We start from the raw sequence: 24,509 nt of genomic DNA, 5'->3' as shown, positions 1-24,509 counted from the left end.
TTTCATATTGCCATTAACGCATCTTCTTTTCGATTTATATGTTTATAACTCATGAATGCACGGTGCTTTTTGACTGCTTGGCAAATATCAGTGAATCAAATTCACTCGTCAAACCTGGCATTTCAACGCTATTGTGAACATCTTTTTTCCCTAAGGCATATATTTACAATCATCATTTAAGCTTTAAGGGCTAGAACCATGAGAATGAAGATTCAGTCCTTACAGAGGCTATACGGCGAAAGCAACGTCTACCAAAAGCAGTTTTGGGCATTTTGATTAATATAGTTTGGAACAGCATGATATTGTAAGGAGCAAGTTGTTGGATTCATCGAGTGGTTACTTATTAGCTTTAAACAAAGAGACATTGTTTATAAACTAAGTCGGAATTACTGTCATGCTGGTAATCTTTTCATCATTTGTCCTAACTTGGATTCAATTGTAATTATACTATTCTTATTTGAGGTTTTAGCCTTTGCATAATGTTTTATAATATATGTAGAACCTGCTGTGAACAGCTACTTCATGCACTCAGATGTATCTTAAATTTATTTAGGATAAAATGAAGGTTTCCGCACTTTCTTACACGCACTGGATCTTGTGGTTTCAATTAAGAATTTCCATTGCATAGATAAGTTTATTTCAAGTATAGCGAATAGTTAGACACAAAAGATCCCGATATATACAAAAAATCCGATATAGAAACAATAGATAAGAGATTCGCACATTGTAGATATGTTTCAGATTTAATTGTCAGACAAAAACCTTAAGATATCTTTAATTTACTAGCTCGTGAATAAAATACCAACAAAATGAAGGGCAAAAAGCTCCCTCAGAAATCATGCCCTAGACATCAGAAAATCAGTCATGAGGCTACGTTCCCACATCATCGAGAGCGAGTTGAGCCGTTGGTGCATCGGCGCAAATCGCTAAACCTACCACTGATTTAAACAGGAAGCGGTTACTTTGGTATTTTCCATAATAACCCCAAAATTTAATTGATAAAGGGAAGGGAATGGACAAGAAAAGACTCTTTTCCCCACTAAACAGCCGATGCACCAGTCCTACCTAATAGCATCCAAATAAATGCTAACAGCATAAAGGAATGCCTAAAGGTACGAGAAATTTTATTGAAGGTATCAAGAGAAAAGAGAAGGGGAGGGGGGCCGGGAAAATAAACATCACATAAAATCATCATTTATCTTCTGGCTGCAGCTAAACTGTTGGATGAAACTTTGCAATAAAACTTTTCACGAAAACATGAAATAAAAAGTTATGACAGAAAAGCTTTATGTTGTAGGATTATGGATTCTAGCAACTTTAACGATTATAACAAGTCTCAATGAATGGCCATGAATCTACTTACAAGCATTGATTCTCTTGAAATTTATCATCCATGCCTTGATAAATTTCAAGTCAATAAACATTTCAAGTCAAACAGAGATTTCCAGAAGAAAATATTAAGAAAAAGAAAAAAAAAGGAAAAGAAAGGAAAAGAAAGGAAAAGAAAGAAAAGGAAAGGAAAAGCAAACATTTAGTAAACTAAAGCTTTTCGTCTGACACTCTTCAGAGTTTAAAACGTCAGAACATAGATCTATGTTCTGACGTTTTAAACTCTGAAGAGTGTCAGACGAAAAGCTTTAGTTTACTAAATGTTTGCTTTTTTCAAAGCTATTTGAAAGGAAAAGAAAGTAAAAGAAAGGAAAAGAACGGAAAAAGAAATATTTATGAATCAGATGTAAAAGTATCAACAAATGATTTCATATTGCCATTAACGCATCTTCTTTTCGATTTATATGTTTATAACTCATGAATGCACGGTGCTTTTTGACTGCTTGGCAAATATCAGTGAATCAAATTCACTTGTCAAACCTGGCATTTCAATGCTATTGTGAACATCTTCTTTCCCTAAGGCATATATTTACAATCATCATTTAAGCTTTAAGGGCTAGAACCATGAGAATGAAGATTCAGTCCTTACAGAGGCTATACGGCGAAAGCAACGTCTACCAAAAGCAGTTTTGGGCATTTTGATTAATATCGTTTAGAACAGCATGATATTTTAAGGAGCAAGTTGTTGGATTCATCGAGTGGTTACTTATTAGCTTCAAACAAAGAGACATTGTTTATAAACTAAGTCGGAATTACTGTCATGCTGGTAATCTTTTCGTCATTTGTCCTAACTTGGATTCAAATGTAATTATACTGTTCTTATTTGAGGTTTTAGCCTTTGAATAATGTTTTATAATATATGTAGAAATCCACACAGCAGCATGGCTTTCATTAAAGTCATCATTTCATATGAAACCAACAAGCCACCTGTCCATTCAATATTAATGTGCCTGAGGGAAATTACGATGATGAACGTGGTTTGAGCATAAAAATTGATCTGCGAATAATTCAGCAACTTATCAACAGTCATCAGATAATTTATTTCAAATTCTTCATGTTCTTGTGCAGTATTTTTTTCAACTAAAGCAGCATGAATCTTTTTCTAGATTGGTGGTTTCTTCATCATAATCTACATTCATTGTAAAAAGTACTTGGAACACCCAGCTACATGCGTTGTGTTTTCTGAATACTTCTGCTTCCACATCCCATTCTCCCCTAAACAGTGTTGATGATTTAATTTAGAAAAATATCATAGAAGTCGCAGAAAAAATCGTACTTCCTAATCCTCTACGTCATTTTGTAGTAAACCAACATTGTTCAAAGGGGGGAAGGGAGATGATGGAATTTGCCCTTGAAAACTAATATTAGTTTACAAAGACTTTAGGCAGGCATTGTACTCAGTTAAAGATGTTGTTACACAGGGCTCATTCATCTCTCTTATTTTATTCGTCGTTTGTAATAACGATCTATGTGAGTTTACTTCTGTTAGTATCAACCCCTTTTCAAACTCTTCTTATTATCCTACGTAAAAATCAACAGCTTTGACTTTCTTTTCAGTGATTACTAAAAAAATACCATGTACCCGTATAGAATATAAGATTATTTTATCTTGGATGATTACTGGAATACGAACGGTGCACAATGCTGCAAAACATGAGCAAAATTTTCAATCTTATTTACCAGACAAGAGTGACAACTTTCATCCTGAATTTTACAATGCTAAATAAGAAACCTTGTAGAAATTATTCCATAACCAATACGACACCTATAATGTGTGCATTTGATAATCATAACTTTAATGAAATTTACTAATTCAAGCAATTGATAATGAACATCTTTCGATGTAAGAGATGTAAAAAGCACCCCATCTAAAAAGCAATATAAGCATAGCGATGGGATGTTTTTTTAACATTTGATATTAGTTTTATTATATTTTATGAATAACATAATTCTTTATCGATTTTAAAATCAATTATGTGGACCATATTTTAACAAAAATGGGGGGATTACCCTGCCCTTATACCATCTCTTGATGCCATCAATGACTGTTGAGTCTCGAAATGGCCTGTGTCGTTTAGGCTACGTTCACACTGCTCCGTATTCGTTTCGCTCCGTTTTCGTTGATGAAAACGCTGTCCGTTCACATTTATCCGTTTTCAAATGAATACTACTTGAGTACAGCATGGTCAAAAGAAATATTTTCTATTGACTATGAATACAGTAAGTGTTCACACTGCTCCATTAAAAACGCTGTTGGTGGCCTCATTTTTGAAAAGAGGCGTTCACAAATCCTCAACAAATTGGGGTCATTATGAATGAAATTAAATAAAAGCAAATTGTGAAAAAGTTTGTTGTAACAGCTACCAGTCCATTGCGAATTCAAGTTAGGTATTTTATTATTGATGATCGTATCAAGCTGAAGAGCTGGTTGTGAGTTACGAGTTTTTGCCTATTCAAGTTGTCTGTAACAACAAGCAGAATCTAACCATTGCCACTATTTTCAATCAATTTCTTTTTTGTTTTACAGTATATTTTTAGGACATAAAGGGACTATGTTTCAATGTAAACGCTTCATTGTCAAAGACTTGCTGACGTATTAATTAAACATTAAGGAAAAAGGCCGTGCAATTATCCCTTCATTTTACCTTTTAATAAAAAAGCTGCAAGGAAACTGCAGTCAATTAGCAATATCTTACGACGAGCAAATGTCTTTTCCAACTGAAGTTTCTCTTGAGAGTATCCGAACTACAGTGCTATTTCATCATAAATGCCAACCAGATTTAAAAATAATGCATTGTGAGTCAATTCTAGATTATTTATGATAAGATAATATCCTGCAGCATTATTTCCAAATGTTAAAATATCCCATGGTTTTACAGGAAAAATGGTTTTAAATAAAAACTTTTCTAACGGAGATACAAAGATACACCAGGAAAAGCATGAACATTTTTTGACCTACAATCCGTGCTAAAGTTATTTGAATCACCCTTTCACTATTTGAACCTCCCCAAAAATGTGGGTGGTAGAGTAAAATATCATACTGATCTGACAAGAATTTATTTAAGAATAGCAAAGCCCTTTACGCTGATCAAAACGAATTTGTTCAGAGTTGGGAAAGGGGTGCTGCTGCTGACAATGTGCACAAATTCAGTGTAGTGTAGCAAGGCTTTTTGCAGTGATTGTTTCTCAACACTAGGAAGAATTTTGACGCCAGAAAACAGATTATATCAGACAAAGCTCACGAATTTTATTCGGAGTGAATCTTGCCAACTCTGCCCCACAGGTATCTTGTTTCGAGCGATTTTTCATAAATCGAATCTAAGATTGAAATAAAAGACAGACCAAAATACTTTGAGTGTAGAACAACTGATGGCTGTAAAAAGTTTTTTGTACTCATTTCATAAGATATAGGCACTATTCAAATCATGAAAATATTAGGTCATGTACCTATTAATAAGATGTTTTAATATAGATACAGTGAGCAGCATGTTAAAAGTCACAAGCTTTAAGTAACGGCTATTGCATTTCTTAATCTTGAAAATAAACGGGCAATATCCGTCTACCTTGTATATTCAGACAAAGCCTTGGGATATGTGTAATAAAATATTGGAAGAGGCGTTGCATGTCCTCTTGAAACTTCTCGCTTCTACGAAATTGGAAACCACTGGTTTCGACGGCTTAGTTTCAATGTTTTGATGTTCCCTTATTTCAAACATCAGCTGATTATAGTTTTCTTAAGTAGAAATCATGATACATCTTTTATGATTCATCATCATAATTTATGGCTATAGATAGCTTGCACTGTGATCTGCATGAAGATACTCTTTGAGAATCCGCTGGGTCAGGTCAGTGTCTAGGATAGTGGTGAATGACTTAGCCTACTGCTGATAGAGCCAATGAAATGAATAATGTATCGAGATAAAGCAATGAATAAAGTGTGTCAGAGGAGGGTTTATCTTTGAGCTGCAGTTTGATGTATACGAGCACCAGCTTAACAAAGCAAATTAAAAATATATGAAGCATATCTTTTAAATAAATCCCGATACCTAGGGATGGCTTCATTATAAATTTCTCAACATCGCGTTGGCAATCAAAATTGCTCCAAATTTCACGCTTATTATGATTGTCGAGTGCGAGGTCAGATCCTGCTGCAGACTCCTTATACACGCTAATATCAATGCTCCCTTCTACTGGTGACCAGACAGACACTAGATTTAACTGGGAAATCAAACGAGCTGCAGCCGACAAATCAGTGCTCATTTGTGCTACATAAAAGCATTCAATAGCCTATCTTAATGGATGATAACAACTTCAATCAACGAAGAAGATATCACAATCCAAATATCGTCATTAGAAAAACACATTGCTAAAAGCACTTCTTGGTTGATGCGCCTGGAAGCATTATTCGTGTTCGATTTTGCTTTCGTAAGAAGCCAAGAATTTTTTGCAAGAGTATTTTGCAAGTCAAGGTCAAAATGTCAGCAAGAATTGAACTTATTCTGTTTACATTGAGGTATTTATTTCAAGTTTTTACTATATAGTGGACATGTATTTCTGCTATGATTTTCAGAAAATTATTTATATGATTGTAAGAATTTGGAATCAACTGCTGATCTGCCGGTATCTGCTTACCTTAAGTTGTTGCAAAATAAATACCTGTTTCTCAAAGCAATGAATTTGCATTGCTTAGCGATTTGCTTAGAGAGAAGCTTACCTGCCACCTAACAGCACTCAGAAACTATGTTTTTTATGAAAAACGACTGTACCTTCTTCCATTGTAATGAAACTATAGAAAAATATTTCATAAGTTTATCTTACAACTTTAACTGAAACATCAAAAATAAACAAAAATTACACCAAAAAAGGTTGAGTACAATGGCATTCACAAAACTCAGTAAAAAAAAGATGAGATACTTGTGTCAATTATTAAAAATATTTTTCTGGTGAGGAAAAGCATTGCAAAAAATTCTTACTGCAATTATAATTGGACAATATCTTAGACTTTAACATCGTCATAATTCTTTTATAACTTTGGAAAATGAGCCAGCTTGGAAAATGAGCTTATTGCCACTGCCTTTCGAGGGCATCCTTTTTAAAGTAATGCAATTGAGAAAGGTCTTTAGAAAACGACAAACTTTGTACGACAACATACAAAGTTTCAGTACCTTAATCATTGAATTTCGATTAACAACTGCAAGTATTTTCGAAAACAAATAGCTTTGTTGAAATATTTAATTTAATAAATGACCTTGACAAATCAGTCGTTAAGCATACAATGGGTCTCTAGGAGAAAAAATACCTGTGCCAAACTTTCAAGATCAATCTATCCCAACTTTGAAGACGAAGGCCGGCAAAATTCTAATGGAACTGAAATCGAAAACTGAAAGTCAGAAATTCTGTGCAACTTTATTGTTATGCTTGTTTTAGAGAAACAATTTTGCAGTTATTCATAGGTCGCAACACCTTGTGTCAGGATTTGGAAAGGAAAAACCCTCCCAATTGTCTGCAAAATAAACACAGTTAAAAGTTTCATACTAAGCTAGGACACAAAACTTGATCCTTGATTGTTACAAAGGAATATGTGGTAACAGCTTTGCTTTTAATCATCAACAGAAGCAAAGTTCACCAAAATTCTGCTTTGTCAAAGTACAAAGGTCCTAAGACAATCTTTTGAGCCCTAAGACAACAGGTAGAAGTATGTACTACATTAAAAAGTGGATTGAGGAACTGGGACGAGAGAAAAAATCATTGCTTTAATTTAAAATACATGAACCTTTTCAGCCACGGTTATATTGTTGCAACTCATCTACTTTGAGCCTCTGAAGCAACTTTTTCGATCGACATCCAAGAATCAGTGCAAATATGAATTAGTTAGCATGTGTACGCCACAGAAATAGACAGGTTGTCATCTTCAAATGCTTTTTCGTACTCTGTTGAAAAACGCTTTAACGTCACAATTGAAAGTTTGTTAATAAATGTTGTCTGGTGTCCATTTGAAGGGTTATCAATTCAAAAAGAGTAAAGGTAAGGCAGATCATTGTTTAGTCTCTTCACTCAACATCACGCTACATGTTACAGTCACAAAATAGATTGACCCAAACAAGTCAAACTATTCAATTTTGCTACGTTTAAAGTCAAACATGCCTTATGCCATTTGAGGCGATTATAGCCGGAATCTTTTAGATTGAAATTAAGGGAAAATGGAACCTTGTTGTGAGCAATTGAGACTTTCTTGTTCCATTTTCCTTCTGATGCGTGTTTTTGCTTATTTTCTGAGTTTGTTTACGCTTTCACTTCTGTTGATCCTCCTGTTTACATCGACGTAGTAGTAGTATCCGACCCCCATTGAATTGTTTGGATGCGTAATTCTAACTCCAGTCAATTGACAACAAGTACCTGTTGCGTAACATCTAGGGTTCTATGAATGATTCATCAAGCCAACTGTGTTTTCCTATAAGCCAACCAGAATCAAATAGTATCATAGTGTTGTAAAGCGAATGCATCAAGACATGTGACAAGAAATTGAGTAGTATGAGTAAGAATCACTGCTGGAAATAATACAATCACCCGTGAGATTCAAGTTTGTACAGAATGAAAAACAGAAATGAAAAAATGCAAAGATACTGATTACCTTACTGCTTTCTGTGGCAATGAATCACTCTGTCTGGCATTTGGTTTCAAAAATAATACCAACATACAAGCAAGCCAACAATCCGAAAAATGATACCTTTAAATAAATTGAAATTACAATAAATTACAATAAATTGAAAAAAAAGTTTTTAGCCTCTTATCAAATCGATCAGACACTCAATAGAGAATTTCTGGAGATATTCCTAACATCAAATATAACGTCGTCTAGGGGCCGGACAAAGCCCCCAATTTGGTTTGATTCTACCGCACAAAAAGGTCCTTTATTGATCTTATGTAGCTTCAGGAAAGTTCTGGTGTTTCGATCTGGCCCTGTTTCAGAAACCGTCCTAATGCCACAGCAGCTATGACACTAATCTTAATCTGGCCCTGGTCCATCATAGAGACAAAAGTCTCCAGCTTTTGAATTAAGCGGTGTCCAGCTTTATGAATCCCAACTGTCCCAACTGATTTCCTGAATCCTAGAGCTATGCCACCTGGATTTGCATTGCAAAGTTAACCAAATGAAATTAAGTCAAATTATCATCCAAATTTTTAGGGTACTGTGAAAACTTTCGGCACAGTTAGTCACTCTAGGAAAAATGAATAGAAAAGCAACGTGAGGTTGCTTCTGTTGCGAGGACCCTTTGCAAGCCTGTATGAAATTGTGAAAATTACATATGTAGGCAGTGGTAGTGGTAATAAGTCATTAGGAAAAGATACTAAATTATGTCATTACAGTAGCTTCATCCTTCGAGAGTGGAAAAAGCATAAGCTTCTTAAGTTGAGATTAGATGCGGAGCTCCTTTAAAAGTGGGGCCTATGGTTTTTTCAAAAAGACTAAAAATCGCTCGCAAAAAATATGAAGACGTGTTGAGATACTAAATATACTCTTTTAAATTAATTATTCACACCGTTTTCGCAAAAAAAACATTAAAAAATGGAGGGGTTTGACATTCGGTGTTCATACATTGTGTGTTGTTATGAAGGAACAAAAGCGTTGCAAGATAACGCAATACACCTTGATAGGTTGGTCATTTTTGCTAAGCGTAAAAGTGTATACCAGATGTGTTGAACTATCTTGCTGCGCAAGGGCTGGGTTCACAGCCATGTTTCATGTTAATTCTATCAATATTTTGTTTTTTTGTTTTTAGCATACTTTTCAGAGTATCTAAAGCGGTTTATGTTGCAAACCCGATACCTCCCCTGGAACTGAAGAGGTGTGGATACTTGACATACACAATCCCAGCAAATACTTTCAACGATCAGACTGATGGTGACACACGTCACCTTACCCTGACCATGAGGAATTTAACAGGGGAAGTTCTCAATGTTAACTGGTTGTCATTTTCTTCTGAGAATCAAACACTGACTGCCGTATTAACCAACAGTCACTTTCGTGGAGCGAGGCAGTCCCAAAAGTTCTATTTTCACCTTTATGCAACAACAAGAAGGGGTGAATCAGCTTTTGCTACAATTGAGCTGAATTTAATGGAGCCTTCGCAGAACACTACTGTTGCATTTCTTGTGAACTTTGCATGGATAGGTGAAAATAAACCGCCCATCCCAGTTATTCTTCGTATCTTTGCCGACAAATTTACAGCCTATGTGCAGGAAAGTGTAAACAATATACGTTTCACGCATGTTGTCCAAGACAGCGTTGGAGTAAGCATTGGGATTTCGAACTGCACAACAGGTAAAGAGGCATGCAATAGTGAAAGTGTTCAGGCCATCAAGAGTAAGCTTTACGACGATAAGGGTACCCAACCCCAATTTCGACAAGCTATGGCGCCAGAAATGTACATCTCGTACATTCAGCTATCACTGTCTGCCGTATGTCAGCCTCCCGAGCCACCAAGAGTTCTCAAGCCGTATCCAGTTATAACTCTAAATCCGTGTTCCGTGATCTTTCACAAAATTCCCTACGATGTATTCTATGATGAAGTAGATGGATACAATCTACAATTAGTCATTCAGACTATCGATGGGAAGGCAACAGATATAGCGAAGAGTTGGCTGGCCGTAAACGGTGGAGAAAATGTTCTTTATGGTGTTGTGACCGATAAAGCAATAAGGGAAGAGCCAGAAAGAGGGTACAACGTTACAATCAGAGCCTACGACTCACATTATCTGTGGGCAGAAACTTCTATGATTGTCAAGATAGCTAAGAGATCTATCCAACGGTACTATCAGTACACACTGCACCTTTCTCTGATTGGAAACGAGTATCTTGCGCCCATCATAGAACTAAACACTATCGTTCATTCTATGAATCTGTTCCTTAAGGCAAACGCTTCAAACCTGATGTCGTACAATGTCATTAACAGCAAAGACTTTACGTTGCGTTCCAGTATATGCACACTGCCATTAAAATGTGACAACTCCTCTTTCACCGCATTCTGGAAGCAGTTGGTAACACCTGAAGGCACGCCGAAGTCTGAATTAAAAGCAATGCTATCCGCACGCTATACTATTCGGGCTGTTACAGCTTTTATCGACCCGATTTGTCTGCAAGAACTTGATCCACCTGCACCTTCAATAAATCCGTGGATAGTTCCGATCACACAATGTGGAGGGTTCCAAACAAAGGTTCCTGCCGATATGTTCTACGATAAGCAAGATGGAAACACGCGAAATTTAAAGCTACAGTTATTTACTAGCGACAACAAACACATATCGGAAAACAGTTGGGTACAATTGAATGTGTCTGCTCAGGTAAGATTCATGATTATTGTTGCAGAAATCATCTTCATACGCAAACCTATTCTTTAAATTAGCTTGAAGTTTAATTTCTGGTGCCCTACGAAGAGTCGGCAATCTGTTAGCTCATCAGAAGATGTTAGGTTAAAAGTTAACTCCCTAGAGTCCGATTGAAGCTAATCGCTCATGCCTTGTCTTAGATCAAGAGGAAACTAAAAGGCATTTAGTCAAGGAATATAGACCTTCTCTCTAGGGGTCATTTGCTTTCGGCGTGATCGTTGTAGTTTCATGTGATATCGGCATCTGTTGTTGATAACTTGCTGGGAAGCTTTTTGTTAATCAGTACGAGGCAACATCATGTGACCAGTGTCAGGCCCACCATTAGCATTGCAGCAGGAACATCATGACTCAGCCTATTTGGGTATACCCTCTTCTTTTATCATGTCTATATACCTCTACAATATACAATGACTTCTAAACCTCAGTCATTAACATTTAACAACTTTTATGTTGATGAGATACTTACACTTTTCCGACAAAATCTTACTGAAATTCGTAGCTATCAAGATTACTCCAAATTTTATAGCACACGATTGCTGTTTTGTTCTTATTTTAGACGCTGTACGGCCTACCGACGCAAGAGGATATTGATGCGTACAAAAGTGCAAGTCAGCAGTTTTACAAGTTAGTTGCTACCGACAGAAGCGGAATGAACGCATCTTTGCAGCTTCGGTTTGCCTTTCAAGAAGCACCACCATCTACATACACTTACAAAATAGCATACATGCAATCAGGATTCCAAAACAACTTAGCAGAATTATACTTATTCAGATCCAAGCTGTTGAACTATCTTGGGTATGGTTTGCGCTCAAGTGTGGGCGTGAAGAAAATTGTGTGGCAAGGCTCAACAAGTCGACGCATTGATTACATAAACTGTTCTAGTTTGTTTGATCCATGCAACGTAAGTCAAGTTGAGCGAGTTAACTCGCGACTTTTCACTGGTTCATTTGCGTCGAGTGATTTTAAAAGGGCAATGCAGCCAGAATTCTCGATACTATTTCTTGGGGTGGAAAACACAAGTGACTGCCATGCTAACACGCCACCAAGAGTACTTCATCCTGTTCAAACAATTATGGTATCCGTTTGTGGAATCTTAAAATACATATTGCCGGCACACGTGTTTTATGATAAAGAAGATGGTTATACTAAAGATCTAGCACTGAGTATTGCAGACAGCACCAACAAAACGTTGAGCAAAACCTCATGGCTGCAACTGAATCGTACTGCACTTGCAATAACATTTGCAGCAACAGTTTTACTCGCCGAAACCAAGGAAAGACAAAGATTCATACTTACTGCTACAGATAGGCATGGTCTGAGAGCATCAACGCATATCTATACAAGCATCAATGGCCCTCTTCAAGTGTTAAAAGACTGTCAGATCAAGGTTAAATTTCAAACTGAAGGATCTCTCAGTGGGATGGACGATGTATATCTAACAGAACGAATCGTATTTTCGATGCAGTCCTATTTTCAGTTGAAGTCTGCAAGTGAGATAGGCCTCGTTTCTGTTGTAAGGGAGAGTGCATCCTTGATAACAATAGCGTGGAGCTACTGCTCGTCTACATATATGCCTTACACAAAATCTTATCTGCAACATCAGGTGGTGAATAATAATGTAGACTTTAAAGGACTTTCATTTATCCTTTTAAAAGTGTTCGTGCCGGGCACTTTCCTTATCCATCCTGGTTTCAAATCAGCATTTCAGGGATTAACTGTCCTTTCTGTTATGAGGATTTTCACAGGAAAATGCTCCAGTTTTCCACCGATAATCGGCCTCAATAGAAGTGGCTTGGTTTTCAACGTAACGGACTGCGGAAATACCAAGATTCCAGTTGGCAAGAACTGGTTTTACGACCTTGAAGATGGCGATGCTCACCAACTTACTTTAAAGTTTCTTAACAAAAACCATAAAGAAATAACGGATCCTGAGAATTGGATAAATCTCGACAAGAGTTCAAACAACATCTTGCTATCGATCACGGATAAAGAGCGGAAGCAGGGAATCTCGAAAGAAACATTTTACCTGGTAGCCACTGATTCCTCTGGGCTATCAACAACACAAACACTAACTATAAACATCAAGAAGGCGATGCAACAAGAACCAAAGTTTGAAATTCATTTTTATTTCATAAACAACGGCTTTAAAAGTTATCTGAATGACTCTGTATATCTATCGGAAAAAATCGCCGAAGCTTTCTCTTTAAGCAGCGGCCAAGATGTGCTTATCAAGTCTTATCGAGAAGACAATGGTTATGTGCACTCGTCCATACTCACATGGTCCTCTTGCTACCAAACCTCTTGCTCCTCAAGCACTCTCCAGCAGATGAAGAATTATCTACAATCAGGAACACTTTTCAATAACTTAAAAAGTCGATTCTTGCCCAGTTTTGATCTTCAGAGAGCCTCATTTTATCAAAGCTGTAGTGGCACAACTACCCCTCCGACATCACAGACCACTAAACTTACCTTCAATGTAAATATGTGTGGTGTGTCTGTTTTAAAATTGCCATCTACGCTCTTCTCTGACTCATCGGAGGGACTCATAAGAAACTTGAATGTCTATCTGTTGGACGAGTCAAAGAAATACGTCACAGCATCTTCCTGGATACAGCTTAATGTTGCAACACTTCAGTTGTATGCGATACCAACTTTTGAGGCACAGCTTCACAACAAAGTCGCAAAGCTTCATATATCAGGTGTAAATAGTCAGAATTTAAGTAGAACAGTGCCAGTTGATGTTAAAGTTTCTGAGGAGCCATACACAAACGACTGCCCCATTACAATCGTATTTAAGCGAAAATACGGGAAAATCAATTTTGTCGATTTGGGTATCCTCTATCATTTAATGCGCGTCATAAGCAACTTCTACAATGATAATCAAGTCAAAATTAAAGTACTTCAGTACAAAAAACTTACATCTGAAACATACTCTTTGAAATACAGCAACTGCTCGTTTACATTCTCGTCTAAAGAGGAGGCAAAGAAAGGTTACAGTGCGTCATTCCGGAGTACAATCAATAACATATTCTCCAAGATAGTTAACAGAGATGGATCTGTAAACAGTGCCTTCTCAAAGTTTATGTCCACTTTCTTCGAAATCATTAACATCAAGATAAGCTACGAATGCATCGAACACCCACCATATCCTACAATTGGGGTTTTGCATAGAACCTACGCTCAGACGTGCAGAGAGTTCAGGGATTTCCATACAAAAGCAATGTTCAACGATGCTAGAGATGGAACAAATCTCAAATATTCTCTAACGTATTCCTCTGGTGAGCCAATATCTCCAAACGAATGGATAACATTTGACGAGAAGCAAATGCAGGTTTATGGTATGGTGACAGAGGAAGTAAAAAAGCGTGCTCCTTTTTTAGGATATGAGTATCGCATTGTTGCCACTGATTCATCTGGGAGGTCTGCAAACATAACGTATCTGATTAAGATTGCATCGGCTTTACCTCATCTGCCAATCAAGCTTGATATGGCATATGAATCAAATTTTAATGAAACTACTCCTACTGCTACCGTTCTGACTAGCATGTCCAGAAAAATCGCAGGGTATCTTTACGGGACAACGAGAGGAGATGACGTCATGATTACATCGCATACGGCAGGCAAAAGCATTACTTTTGGCTTGTGCAGCCTTGGATGCAGTCAACTGCACTATGTCAAGGTGGCAACAAAACTGCAAGCAATTATTTATAGTTCAGAACCAGCAACCCAGTTCATATCTGCTGCGTCTGGGACATTTGTTCCAAAGAACATTTACATGGATGGTGTTTCATGCCTGCCATCTTCCAGCGTGACAATCGTAACAACGCGCGTCGTCGTACTTAACTGGCAGAATGTCTGCGGTTTTGTTGACTACAAAATACCAGACGATACGTTCAATGACAACGCTGGGCGGACAACCAAGGACTTCTTTCTCTCGATGTACTATCAAGGTGACACTCTATCATCTTCATCTGCCTATCACTTTGATGCTGGCTATCACTCATTCTACGGACTGGTGGTTGCATCAACAACCATAGGCAAACGCATTTATGATTTACATGCAAAGCATCCCGAGTCTGGACATACAGCCTTTACATCATTCACGCTAAACATTCAGGATTTTGACAAGTTTCGAACGTCATCAAAAAGCCTCTGTGTAGTTACTGCTACTTTTACGACGCACTTCAATCCTGTGTACAGTGATTTCTACATCATTAAAAAATTCATGAGCAAACTGGCAGGATATTTGAAATCAACTGTGCAAGAAATCCAGATCATCTCGTACAGTCGTGAACAGCAATATCCGGTTAAAATGTCCGTTTCCTTTGCAAACTGCCAGTGGTATTCATGGATCAGCGCTGCCTCTAATTCAGAAATGCTGCAGCGATATACCAACTCGAGAAGTGAAACACTACAAAAATGTTTTGAAAGCATCAACCAACAAACTGCTTTCAGCGCTTCCTTCTTGCAAGCAATGATGCCTGATTTTCAACTAATTAAAGTGTCATCAAACGAATGGTGCAAAAGATCTCCAAATAAACCACCAACTGTTAACATGACAGTAATAAGGATAATTGTTCGACCATGTACGACGTTTTTAAAGCAAATTCCTGAAAATGCCTTCGTCGATGAAGATGGGAATACAAAAAGCCTCTCCTTGAAACTGTATCATGAGGATGGCACTTTTCTCACAGCATCTGATTGGGTATCCTTCAACACTGTCACACAAGCTGTTTATGGGACACCTGGCAGACAAGCACAGTCCTCCAACAATGGTGTTTATCAATACACACTCCAAGCCACTGACAAGTATGGCCTAAGTGCGAACAGTACAGTTTCGATTCAAATATCCGGTTCTGCCCCGGGAAATGAAAATCCTAAGATACTTTTAGAAAACTACAAGGTGACGCTAGGCAAGTGTGGCATCTACCGCCGAGCCTTGCCGGTGAATTTTGCAACTGACAAGGAGGATGGAACGATGCAGAATTTACGTGTTGAGTTAAAGATGATGGATGGTAGCAGTTTGCCACGCAATTCTTGGGTACAGTTTGATAGAAAAACCTTTGAAATATATTCATTAGCCGAAAGTGGATCAAGCAAAAGCGCATACTACAATGTGATTGTAAGTGATAGTTGTGGCGGAACTGCAACAACGCAGATCCAGATTTCAACCGAATCGACGCAAGGGTCGTACTACAGCCATCTTTTCGAATTCCAAAGCTTGTTGGGAAGCAACGCTACATACTTGGACATCCAAATTAAATTCTTGGAGCTACTTTCGAAGTATTTCGGTCAGCATTCAGAACAATACAGGAGAACAGTATTTGTCAAGAAAAGTAGCTCTGAAGTTTATGAATTCGGGTTTTCTAACTGCTCAACTGGTGAACTTGTATGTCAAATCACTGACAGACAATACAATACGAAGCAAACGATCTTTAAGGGATCGGTTGGCAATACGAACAGCTTTGCAACATTCATCTCAAGCTCATTTCGCATCACATCATATCAGAACAGCAGCAAATATAAAATAGACTTGCCACCTAACAACAGCTCGTCAGCCATGACTGACATTGTGGTTGAGTCGTGTGGAGGCTATTCACGTGATATTTCCCGCAATTACTTCGAAGATAGAGAATCTCCAGGAAATGTTCGTTATGCAATGACGTTGACAAATGGAGCAGCTGTGCCATTAGATAACCCGTTCCAGATTCAAGGCAATTTCCTTCAAATCATTCCAATGGGATCAACGAGCAACGGACAGTATCAAGTTAGAATCACTGCATTTGATCGATGCAATCAAACGTCCTACAGGGATTTCAAAATTACAATTAGCATCCCAAATAGTGTACCAGGCTATCAGATTCAATTCGAGGCAACTGTGAATACAAATTTGCCGGCTGTGTATTACATTTCACAATTCAAAGGAAGCCTGTACAGTCAGATAGCAAACCAAAATTACCGTATCGCCATTTCAAGCTATTCAAAGGTTGGGAGTAGCTTGAAAATCAAATGGTCGAGTTGTAATGAAATTCATTACAGATGCAATAAGACAGATATCACTTACCTTCATTTAAAGCTGTTCACATCAACAAATATCACAGATCAAAACTTGGTTTCAAGGCTGCAAACCAATTTCAGCAATCCACGATTGACAGAATATTATAAGAATTGCAACTTTTCTTCTCCTGAGCCACCCGTCAGTCGCCAGCCAGTTGAGATTTCTGTCGACTTATGCAGGAGATTCGAATTCAGGATTCCAGTTGATACTTTTCACGATCCGGAGGACGGAAGCACGAGGAACTTGCACCTCTCAATGCTAACTACAAATAATTTACGTATACCTGAAGATCACTGGCTACAGTTTAATAGAACAATGCAACAGGTCTATGGCTACCCCCGGTATCCTTCTAAATCAGCGTTTCAAAGTACATATGAGTATATTCTTGTTGCGAAGGACATTCAAGGAAATCAAGCCTCAAGCCCAGTTACTGCTTCAATAAGAGGCAGCACTGAAATCACATACAAACTCACAATGAATGGACGTTTAGCTGCAAACTACCATAAGTCGAACATTGATATTGAAATCATGCTTATCCAAAGAATTGCTCAATTTTTCAGTGACTCTGCAATCAACGACATCTCATTTATACAAGCAGGAAACACTTTCACTTTCTCTTGGAGTTTCTGTAGAATGCAAACAACCATTTGCAACTGCTTCTACATAAAACATGTAGAAAATCGTTTGGCCAATATCCAGGAGTTTAGACAAACTATAGGGCTAGGATTCACAGTCGAGAAAGTTATGTACATGAGATATGGTGTATGTAACAAGACGAGCACACCGCAAATTTTAATGAAAAGAGGGAACATGAATTTACAGGGTGGTCAGTTTTTCAGCAGCTACATCCACAATAACCAATACTATGACCTTGAAGATGGGTATACAAAGAATCTAACAGTATTCATCACAGACAGTCAAAATAGAGTTGTAACATCCAGCCATTGGATCCGAGTTGAGCAACAATATATTTGCGGCCTAGTCCTTCTGTCCCAACTTCAAGATTCCGAGTGGACAAATTCAAACAAGAGGTATGATATTGTTGTTCGTGATGCCTGCGGAAAGACAGTAAGAGATTCATTCTCCGTAGTAATGAGTTCTCATCAGGAATATCTCAGCTATACAATACGAATGTACCTTGCAAATTCATATCAGTCCATAAAAGCCAATTGTACGAAAATTCAACGATTTGTAGCGCTTGTTTCCAGCTACCTCAATATCAATACTTCTGATGTTTTCATTCAGAACATGTATGTTTATAACACGACTGCAAATTATACATCTTCTCTCAACAATTACAACAATTACACTGTTATCGTTTGGGGAACGAGAAATCTCACAGTTAAGAACTGCAAAAATGAAACTGTCCAATCATTTCGTGAAAGTTTCATCTACCAAAATGGCAGCATAAACAAAGCATTTTACCAGTATATGAAGAGCGATTTCGATGTAGTAAAAGTCGATGAAGATTATTCCTCTTGCTCAAATGGCACATTTGTTCCTCTTATTGTATTTCCAAAGTCTTCTGATTTTGATTTCCCTTTCTGGATTCTCATCCTGCTTTTGATCCTTGCAATTCTGATCTTGCTCTGCTGGTGTTGTTGGATATGCATACCTCGGTGCTGTGCAGGGTGCTGCGTTGGATGTGTAGAGAAACACTGTGTTTGCTGCAGAACGTTATGTGGAAAGTGCTGCATTCCTGGTGGGAAGTACGCATCACTTGACGAAGAAGTGTTGGTACCCGATGATGTTGAGCAAGGTGTTCTTAGCAATGCCAGGACAGTCCCTGAAGCTACTGAAGATAAGTTTGGAATGGAAGCTGCACCTGATGACGGAGACAGTGGTGTAATGGCTAATTCTGGATCAGAACCAGGTATGTATGCTATGGAATGGATATGACAGCATTCTTGATTGGCGGTACATTTCAAGAGAGATATAAGTACATGGAAACAGTAAATGCTGGTTTTATAGCTTGCAATGTGAAACTACTCAAAACAGTCAAACAACTAGGGGAAAATGTTATTCACAAAGCTTTTAGCCATTATTAAGGTTGAAAAGAGCCAATCATTCATAACATGGCTTAAAATGTATGACAGATAGATACATTTTTTTCATCTAGTGCTGGGATAAAATGCCTAAGGTCTCCCGTGAAAATGATCTCTGTCATTCCCGAGTGCGTTGTTTCTTCAGAGAGTTCATGAGCTTTTCTAACATTGATTATTTGTATATAGACTCTCTTCCATCAAAAATCGAAGAAGATGAGGCAAAAATGGAGCAGGAAGCAATGCCGATTTATTACACTGCACCAGACTACTTTACTACGCAAGGAGCATCCACCAACAGCATAGATGACAGTTTTGAGGAGGAGGCACAAGCACAAGGAAGTGCCCCTCTTCCAGCTGATGAAGAGCCAGTAAGCAGTGGATTGGCTCCAATGACAAATGACATTGATGACAATCTTGACGAGGAGGCACCAGCACAAGGAAGTGCCCCTCTCCCAGCTGATGAAGAGCCAGTAAGCAGCGGAGTGGCGCCAATGCCTTTTGAAGAGCCTCGGGTCAGTATGAAAGGCGTCAAGTTTCTGGATAGAGCAAGAGAATCACAATAACCTAGCTAATTGATGTCAATTAAGCACAGATTAGGTGCATTGCCCCTTGAAAACCATGCCAATAATGAACTCGTATAATGAAAAAAGTACTTAGCAGTACTTATTTCAATTTTTGCCAAGGGGCTCAAGCCAGCCCTTGACGATATTTAATGAGAAACTCTATGATTTCCTCCAATGTGCAGACAAAATAGATCAAATTTGTGTCCATTAACTGAGCAGAAAGCAGGCGTGCTAGAAAATTTACCCTCACACACGTTCGTAAAAATGAAAACTAACCAGATAACTAATTATCTGTCTGTTTAGTGAATTGATTGCTAAAATGTCATCCATGTAAGTTATCAATGTGGCATATGAATCTACATGCAGTCGTTTATTGACTAATTAGGCCTTCAAAATGGATTTCACTGTCACAAATACCTCGCCATTCCTGCGTCTTTTGGTCCAGGGATCCTTAGGCACAAGCTGGCATTTTCTTTTGACATATCTGTAAACTTAACCGAATGACCAATTTTATTTACAGGAAGAGCCAACAACTATGCCATCAGAAGACGAGTCGAGTATATCATCAACAAGGAATTTGATCAGTGAAGAAATTATGTCTGCAAGTGACTTGCCGAGCACACAACAAAGCTCGCTATCAGAGGAATCTTATAGTAGATTTTCTGAATCAGGAAACGAGGCAACTTTTGCTAGAGAGAATGGCCTGTCTTTACCTACAGTACCAAATGTATATTCAGAACCCAATGCAGAGGCACGAGAGGTTAGAAGATCCTCAGTTATGACAAGCCATTCAGAAAACTCTGCAGAGAGAAGATTTTCTGAGGGTGCAAGGGAGGCAGCAGAAGGTAAGAAAATTTTGTGTGAACTCGCTACAACTTTTACCAGGGCTGTCCGGAGCCGGGTGATGTAGTCCCTTCTCCCAGCCAGAAATTGCTACAGGAATTATGTTTCCTTAACAACAGTGTATGGATCTTTTTTCATTGTTACATGCACCATCATAGGATTCCCCTCGAAGAGTTGAAACACAGAATGAAGACGTTCTTGTCACGTTTTTTCTATCTCGGAAAAACTCGCTTTTTTACTAAAATATCAGTTTACTAGATAAAGATTAAAAACTAAGAAAGATTAAGAGTTCATACATTCAATTATACTTTAAAAGAAAACTACGGAAAATAAATTGTCAAATTACATTAATAGAGGTTATTTCTGTTACAGTATGAATTTCTTTCCGATGACACTATTAACAAAGGAAGATGTCGCGAATATAGGTACCTGATGGCTCAAACACTGATTTCATGAATATTCTTGCGCAATTATAGCACTCGTTTCAACAGAACACGAATAAACCATATAATTACACAAAGAGAAAAGAAGGAGAAGCATGTAGCAATTTTCCATTTGACCTTTTGGCTATCAATCTCCTGCTTTCACCAATGCTAGTTCTGCAAGAGCCAACTTTTGATTAACTGGCACACCTCTGTAAACAACAAGACGTATACTCTAGTGTCTCTAATAGAAGGGGGAAAGTAATAGAAGGGGGGTTTTCATTCTGGCCAAGTTTCAATAGAAGGGGGTGCTAATAGAAGGGGGATGTTCATGTCAACCAGTTTTCATTAGAAGGGGGTGCTAATAGAAGGGAGTGTTAATGTCGGTAATCCTTTTTTAAAATTGAGGTACCTTTTAGAACATACTGTCAAAATTTGGTTTCAGTTTCTTGCATAGTTTTAGAGAAAATTGCAATCATACAAAGATAAATCATATTAACAGCTTTTAACTTCCAAGCCAAAAATCATTGGTTTCCTTTCTACGGTTGAGATTTTGCAAAAAACTATGAAAAACAACGAATAATGAAAATGAAATGACTTGATCTGTAAAATTTAATAGAAGGGGGGTGCTAATAAGCGACGAGGGAGTACAAATTTTTCTGAAATTAATACACGGGGGGGGGCGGCTGGTAGAGACACTAGAGTATTGCATCAAGATTGTCTATAGGGAATATTTGTTTACCTTGCTGCATTAACCCAATCTAGTTTTCAAAGTATAAGCAAGCTATAACTACTGCTTTGATGAAGCGATGAGCGTTAAAATTCCAGTCTTCAATTTTAGGTCGACGAGTGAGCGTCACACGGCCTGTGCGCCTGGTTTTACCAAGACAATCAGTCACATCCGTGGGCGACATTGGATTGCATGAAATCAATAATAATAATAATTTCATGTCGAGTGAAATTAGGCGTGGTAGTCAAGTGATGCTTTTAGACAACGATGAAATGGGCAAGTTACTTTGCTTTCTCTTCTAAAGCTGGAAACGTTGCTCTGTTACCTACTGACAATTTCATTCATTTTTACTAAAGGTTCAAAGAAGAAGAATTTCAAACAGAGGACAAGATTGGAATCTTTTTTAAGACTGAACCTTTAATCTTGTAGGACTCGATTGTCGACAGTCAAATATAATCATAAATTCATGTAAATAACTCTTCCTTACATGAAGATATAGCATTTTTCTTGGGTCAAGTATACAGGTCTTCCATCAATAATACATTCGTTCTATGTGCTACACTGATACTCTGAAGAAATGAACAGTTGATGTCATGGAGTAAAATTTGAAATTTCCAAGCAACCTTGATCAATGCCAACTAGTATATAAAATTGGCCTCCTTGCTTTCTCTAGATGAAAACAGCTATCAAGGAAGAAGAGAGAGTCGCGTCATAATAAGAAACTCTCGAAGTAATGGAAATATGAGACGTGCATCTGCTGTGCAAATCGTTTCTAGTGATGGTTCATTGGTTGACGAGGCGCCCATTCGACTGAAAATGACAGAAGATGGTACCATTCGGGATCTACCACCTTGGCAAAGAGCTGCGCAAGAGACGCAAACAATCCGAAGAGTGTCGCGTGTCTCCAATGGGCATTCAAGTACTGCACACAGAGACGTCATGGATGACACCGATATTGTTATCGGTCGCAGGTATGTGCTTGAATTGAGGGTTTAAATAACAGTTGACATCCGCTATCAAGAATTCTTGAGGGAAATCGAAATTTGTTCGAGATCTTGAGGGAAATCGAAATATTCGAAATAACAGACGCTAAGTAAAAATCCGAAGTTTTACAGATTTCAGGTTAAAAATCAATAAAAAAACCTAATTAGAACACAAAACAGGTTTCAAGGACCAGCTTCTTAATATCATTAAGTTTAAGATAATGTAGATTCAATATATTACATGCTTTAAAGCAGTTCTTGGAAATCACCTCTTCCTTCACCGCCAAGCTATTTTTATAATCTTTCGCAGCTGGCTTTGCTTACATCACCTTCTTCTTGGCTCACATCACTTACAACTAATCCACCTAGAATTTCAACCAGCATTTTTTTCTTTGTTTGCAAAGCTGCGATTGCAATTTATTCTTTATCAACATTGAGGATGTCTTTTGCATTTGTGCAGAATCTAGAAATTGTTTAGCCTTTCCTAGAAGCTTCTCCCTATCTTCCATAAGACTTTTAAAGGGCTCTAAAAGTACCTTGGTACATTTCTCTTCCCATTTCAAACCGAAAATCGTTAAGTTCGAGATAAGGTGTATTTTCTTGAAGAGAAATGTTCGAAATAACGGTCAATCGTGACAGCAAATATCAAGTTTTTGTCACAGATTTCAACTTCTAACAAACCTTTTCCTTTAAATGATTCTGTCGTTTAGGGCATATATTCAATTAATAACCTATTTTTAATCCTCTCTTACATTCAAAAATTCCTTGAGCAGATTTGTCATGTAAGGCATTCGACCATGAACAATCACTTATCATGTAACTCGACCTTAATTCAAGTTTTCGCCTTATAGCTTTCAGTCCAGCATACTTAATGTCTTATATAGTCAACTTCAGATTTCTTAGCTATATGAAGACTTTTAGGAAAGCTAATTCTTGAGAAACCAGATTTCACACCTGTTGTGTTCCTATAATAGGGTTTAAAATAAAAATTCATTCCAATCAACGCCCATGCTAATGCGGAAGATCACCAGATACTTTCAGTTATCTAACTTTTTATTTAACGCCAGAGGCATTCTCGTTAGTTAAATCAAATTTTCTTGGGATAAATAATGCAAATTGTTTTTCATGATTTATGAAGCAAATGTGACTTTGTAAGTAACAAACTTCAATCCAGGTGATAAATCAATCCTACCTTTTTAAAGAGCAGTATTTAAGTCCTTCCTTCTTAATGTCTTACTTATTGCCATGCTGAAACTTTGAGCAACTTTTAGGGCAAGTGTTGCTAATCACGACAGTGGACAAGCATATCGTGACATTCAGTCTGATGTTCCTACTCAAAGAAGGATCAGTAGAGTATCAGTGTCATCGAAAAGAGCTTCTACGGCCTTCCACCCAGACGCACACAGTTATAGCGATTACAGTCTGAATGGCGACATTGGGGGCTCACGTAGGGTTTCTGTTTCCAACAGGAGAGCGTCAACCGCACTACAGCAGAGTCCGCAACGGAGGGTTTCAAGAACAGCACGTCGAAAATCGCTGCAACAACCTTTCACATCAATTTTCGCAGACAGCAATACAGACAACCATGAATATGGTGACGTCACACCTTCAAGACGAAGCTCCACTCACTTTCTTGGCTATGAGTCGGACTCGACAGATTCAGGTTACGCAGTAACGCGGCAAAGTAAACGGTATCGCAGACCTAGCCGCGACATATCTCGGAGTCAAGATTACCTTGATCAAGGAGGTGACCAGAGAAAGAGCAGCATTCAAGTAAGGCGAAAGAGCGTCACCAGAGTCTCAAACGGTGGAACGCAGAATAGACGAACTTCAAGAGGACATGTCATGTCACGTGATGTTGAGATGTGGTCACGTGATCACCAAGGGAATATGAACGTTGGTTACGAAAGTGACTCTTACGTATAAAAGTTAGCGTTCGTGAATCACAGTGGCTTTTGTATGCCACTTAATATTTCCGCATTCTTCGTTTCGAGTAAAACATGTGCTGCCTGGAAGCAAAAAACCATTCAAAGCTTGTATATAGTAATGCTTATGTAAATAGTTCTTTGGATGCAATATGTTCTCAAGA

General features: G+C 37.9%; 1 protein-coding gene across 1 annotated transcript; it reads left to right on the top strand.

Annotated features, from left to right (window-relative positions):
* Positions 1 to 5,770: 5,770 nt before the first annotated feature.
* Positions 5,771 to 24,346, top strand: LOC135681217 (uncharacterized). Its single transcript, XM_065195555.2, has 8 exons — positions 5,771 to 5,902; positions 9,171 to 10,731; positions 11,333 to 18,707; positions 19,066 to 19,391; positions 19,963 to 20,287; positions 21,549 to 21,713; positions 22,111 to 22,408; positions 23,692 to 24,346. Exons 1-8 carry the CDS (start codon positions 5,865 to 5,867, stop codon positions 24,344 to 24,346), a joined length of 10,743 nt encoding a protein of 3,580 aa, XP_065051627.2. The 5' UTR covers positions 5,771 to 5,864.
* The last annotated feature ends 163 nt before the right edge of the window (positions 24,347 to 24,509 follow it).

Source organism: Rhopilema esculentum, chromosome 12 (genome assembly GCF_057945365.1).
Source record: "Rhopilema esculentum isolate cy_ngs chromosome 12, ASM5794536v1, whole genome shotgun sequence".
Classification (NCBI taxonomy): Eukaryota; Metazoa; Cnidaria; class Scyphozoa; order Rhizostomeae; family Rhizostomatidae; genus Rhopilema; species Rhopilema esculentum.
The sequence above is the reverse complement of the archived record's forward strand: the minus strand, read 5'-3'. Positions and strand labels throughout refer to the sequence as shown.

Bases quoted from the DNA above. Each gene is read 5' to 3' on its own strand.
- LOC135681217 (XM_065195555.2), top strand. From the start codon at position 5,865: ATGTCAGCAAGAATTGAACTTATTCTGTTTACATTGAG. The intron at 5,903-9,170 runs GTATTTATTTCA...TTTTGTTTTTAG, and splicing joins CTTATTCTGTTTACATTGAG to CATACTTTTCAGAGTATCTA. The intron at 21,714-22,110 runs GCAAGTTACTTT...TGCTTTCTCTAG, and splicing joins TTTAGACAACGATGAAATGG to ATGAAAACAGCTATCAAGGA.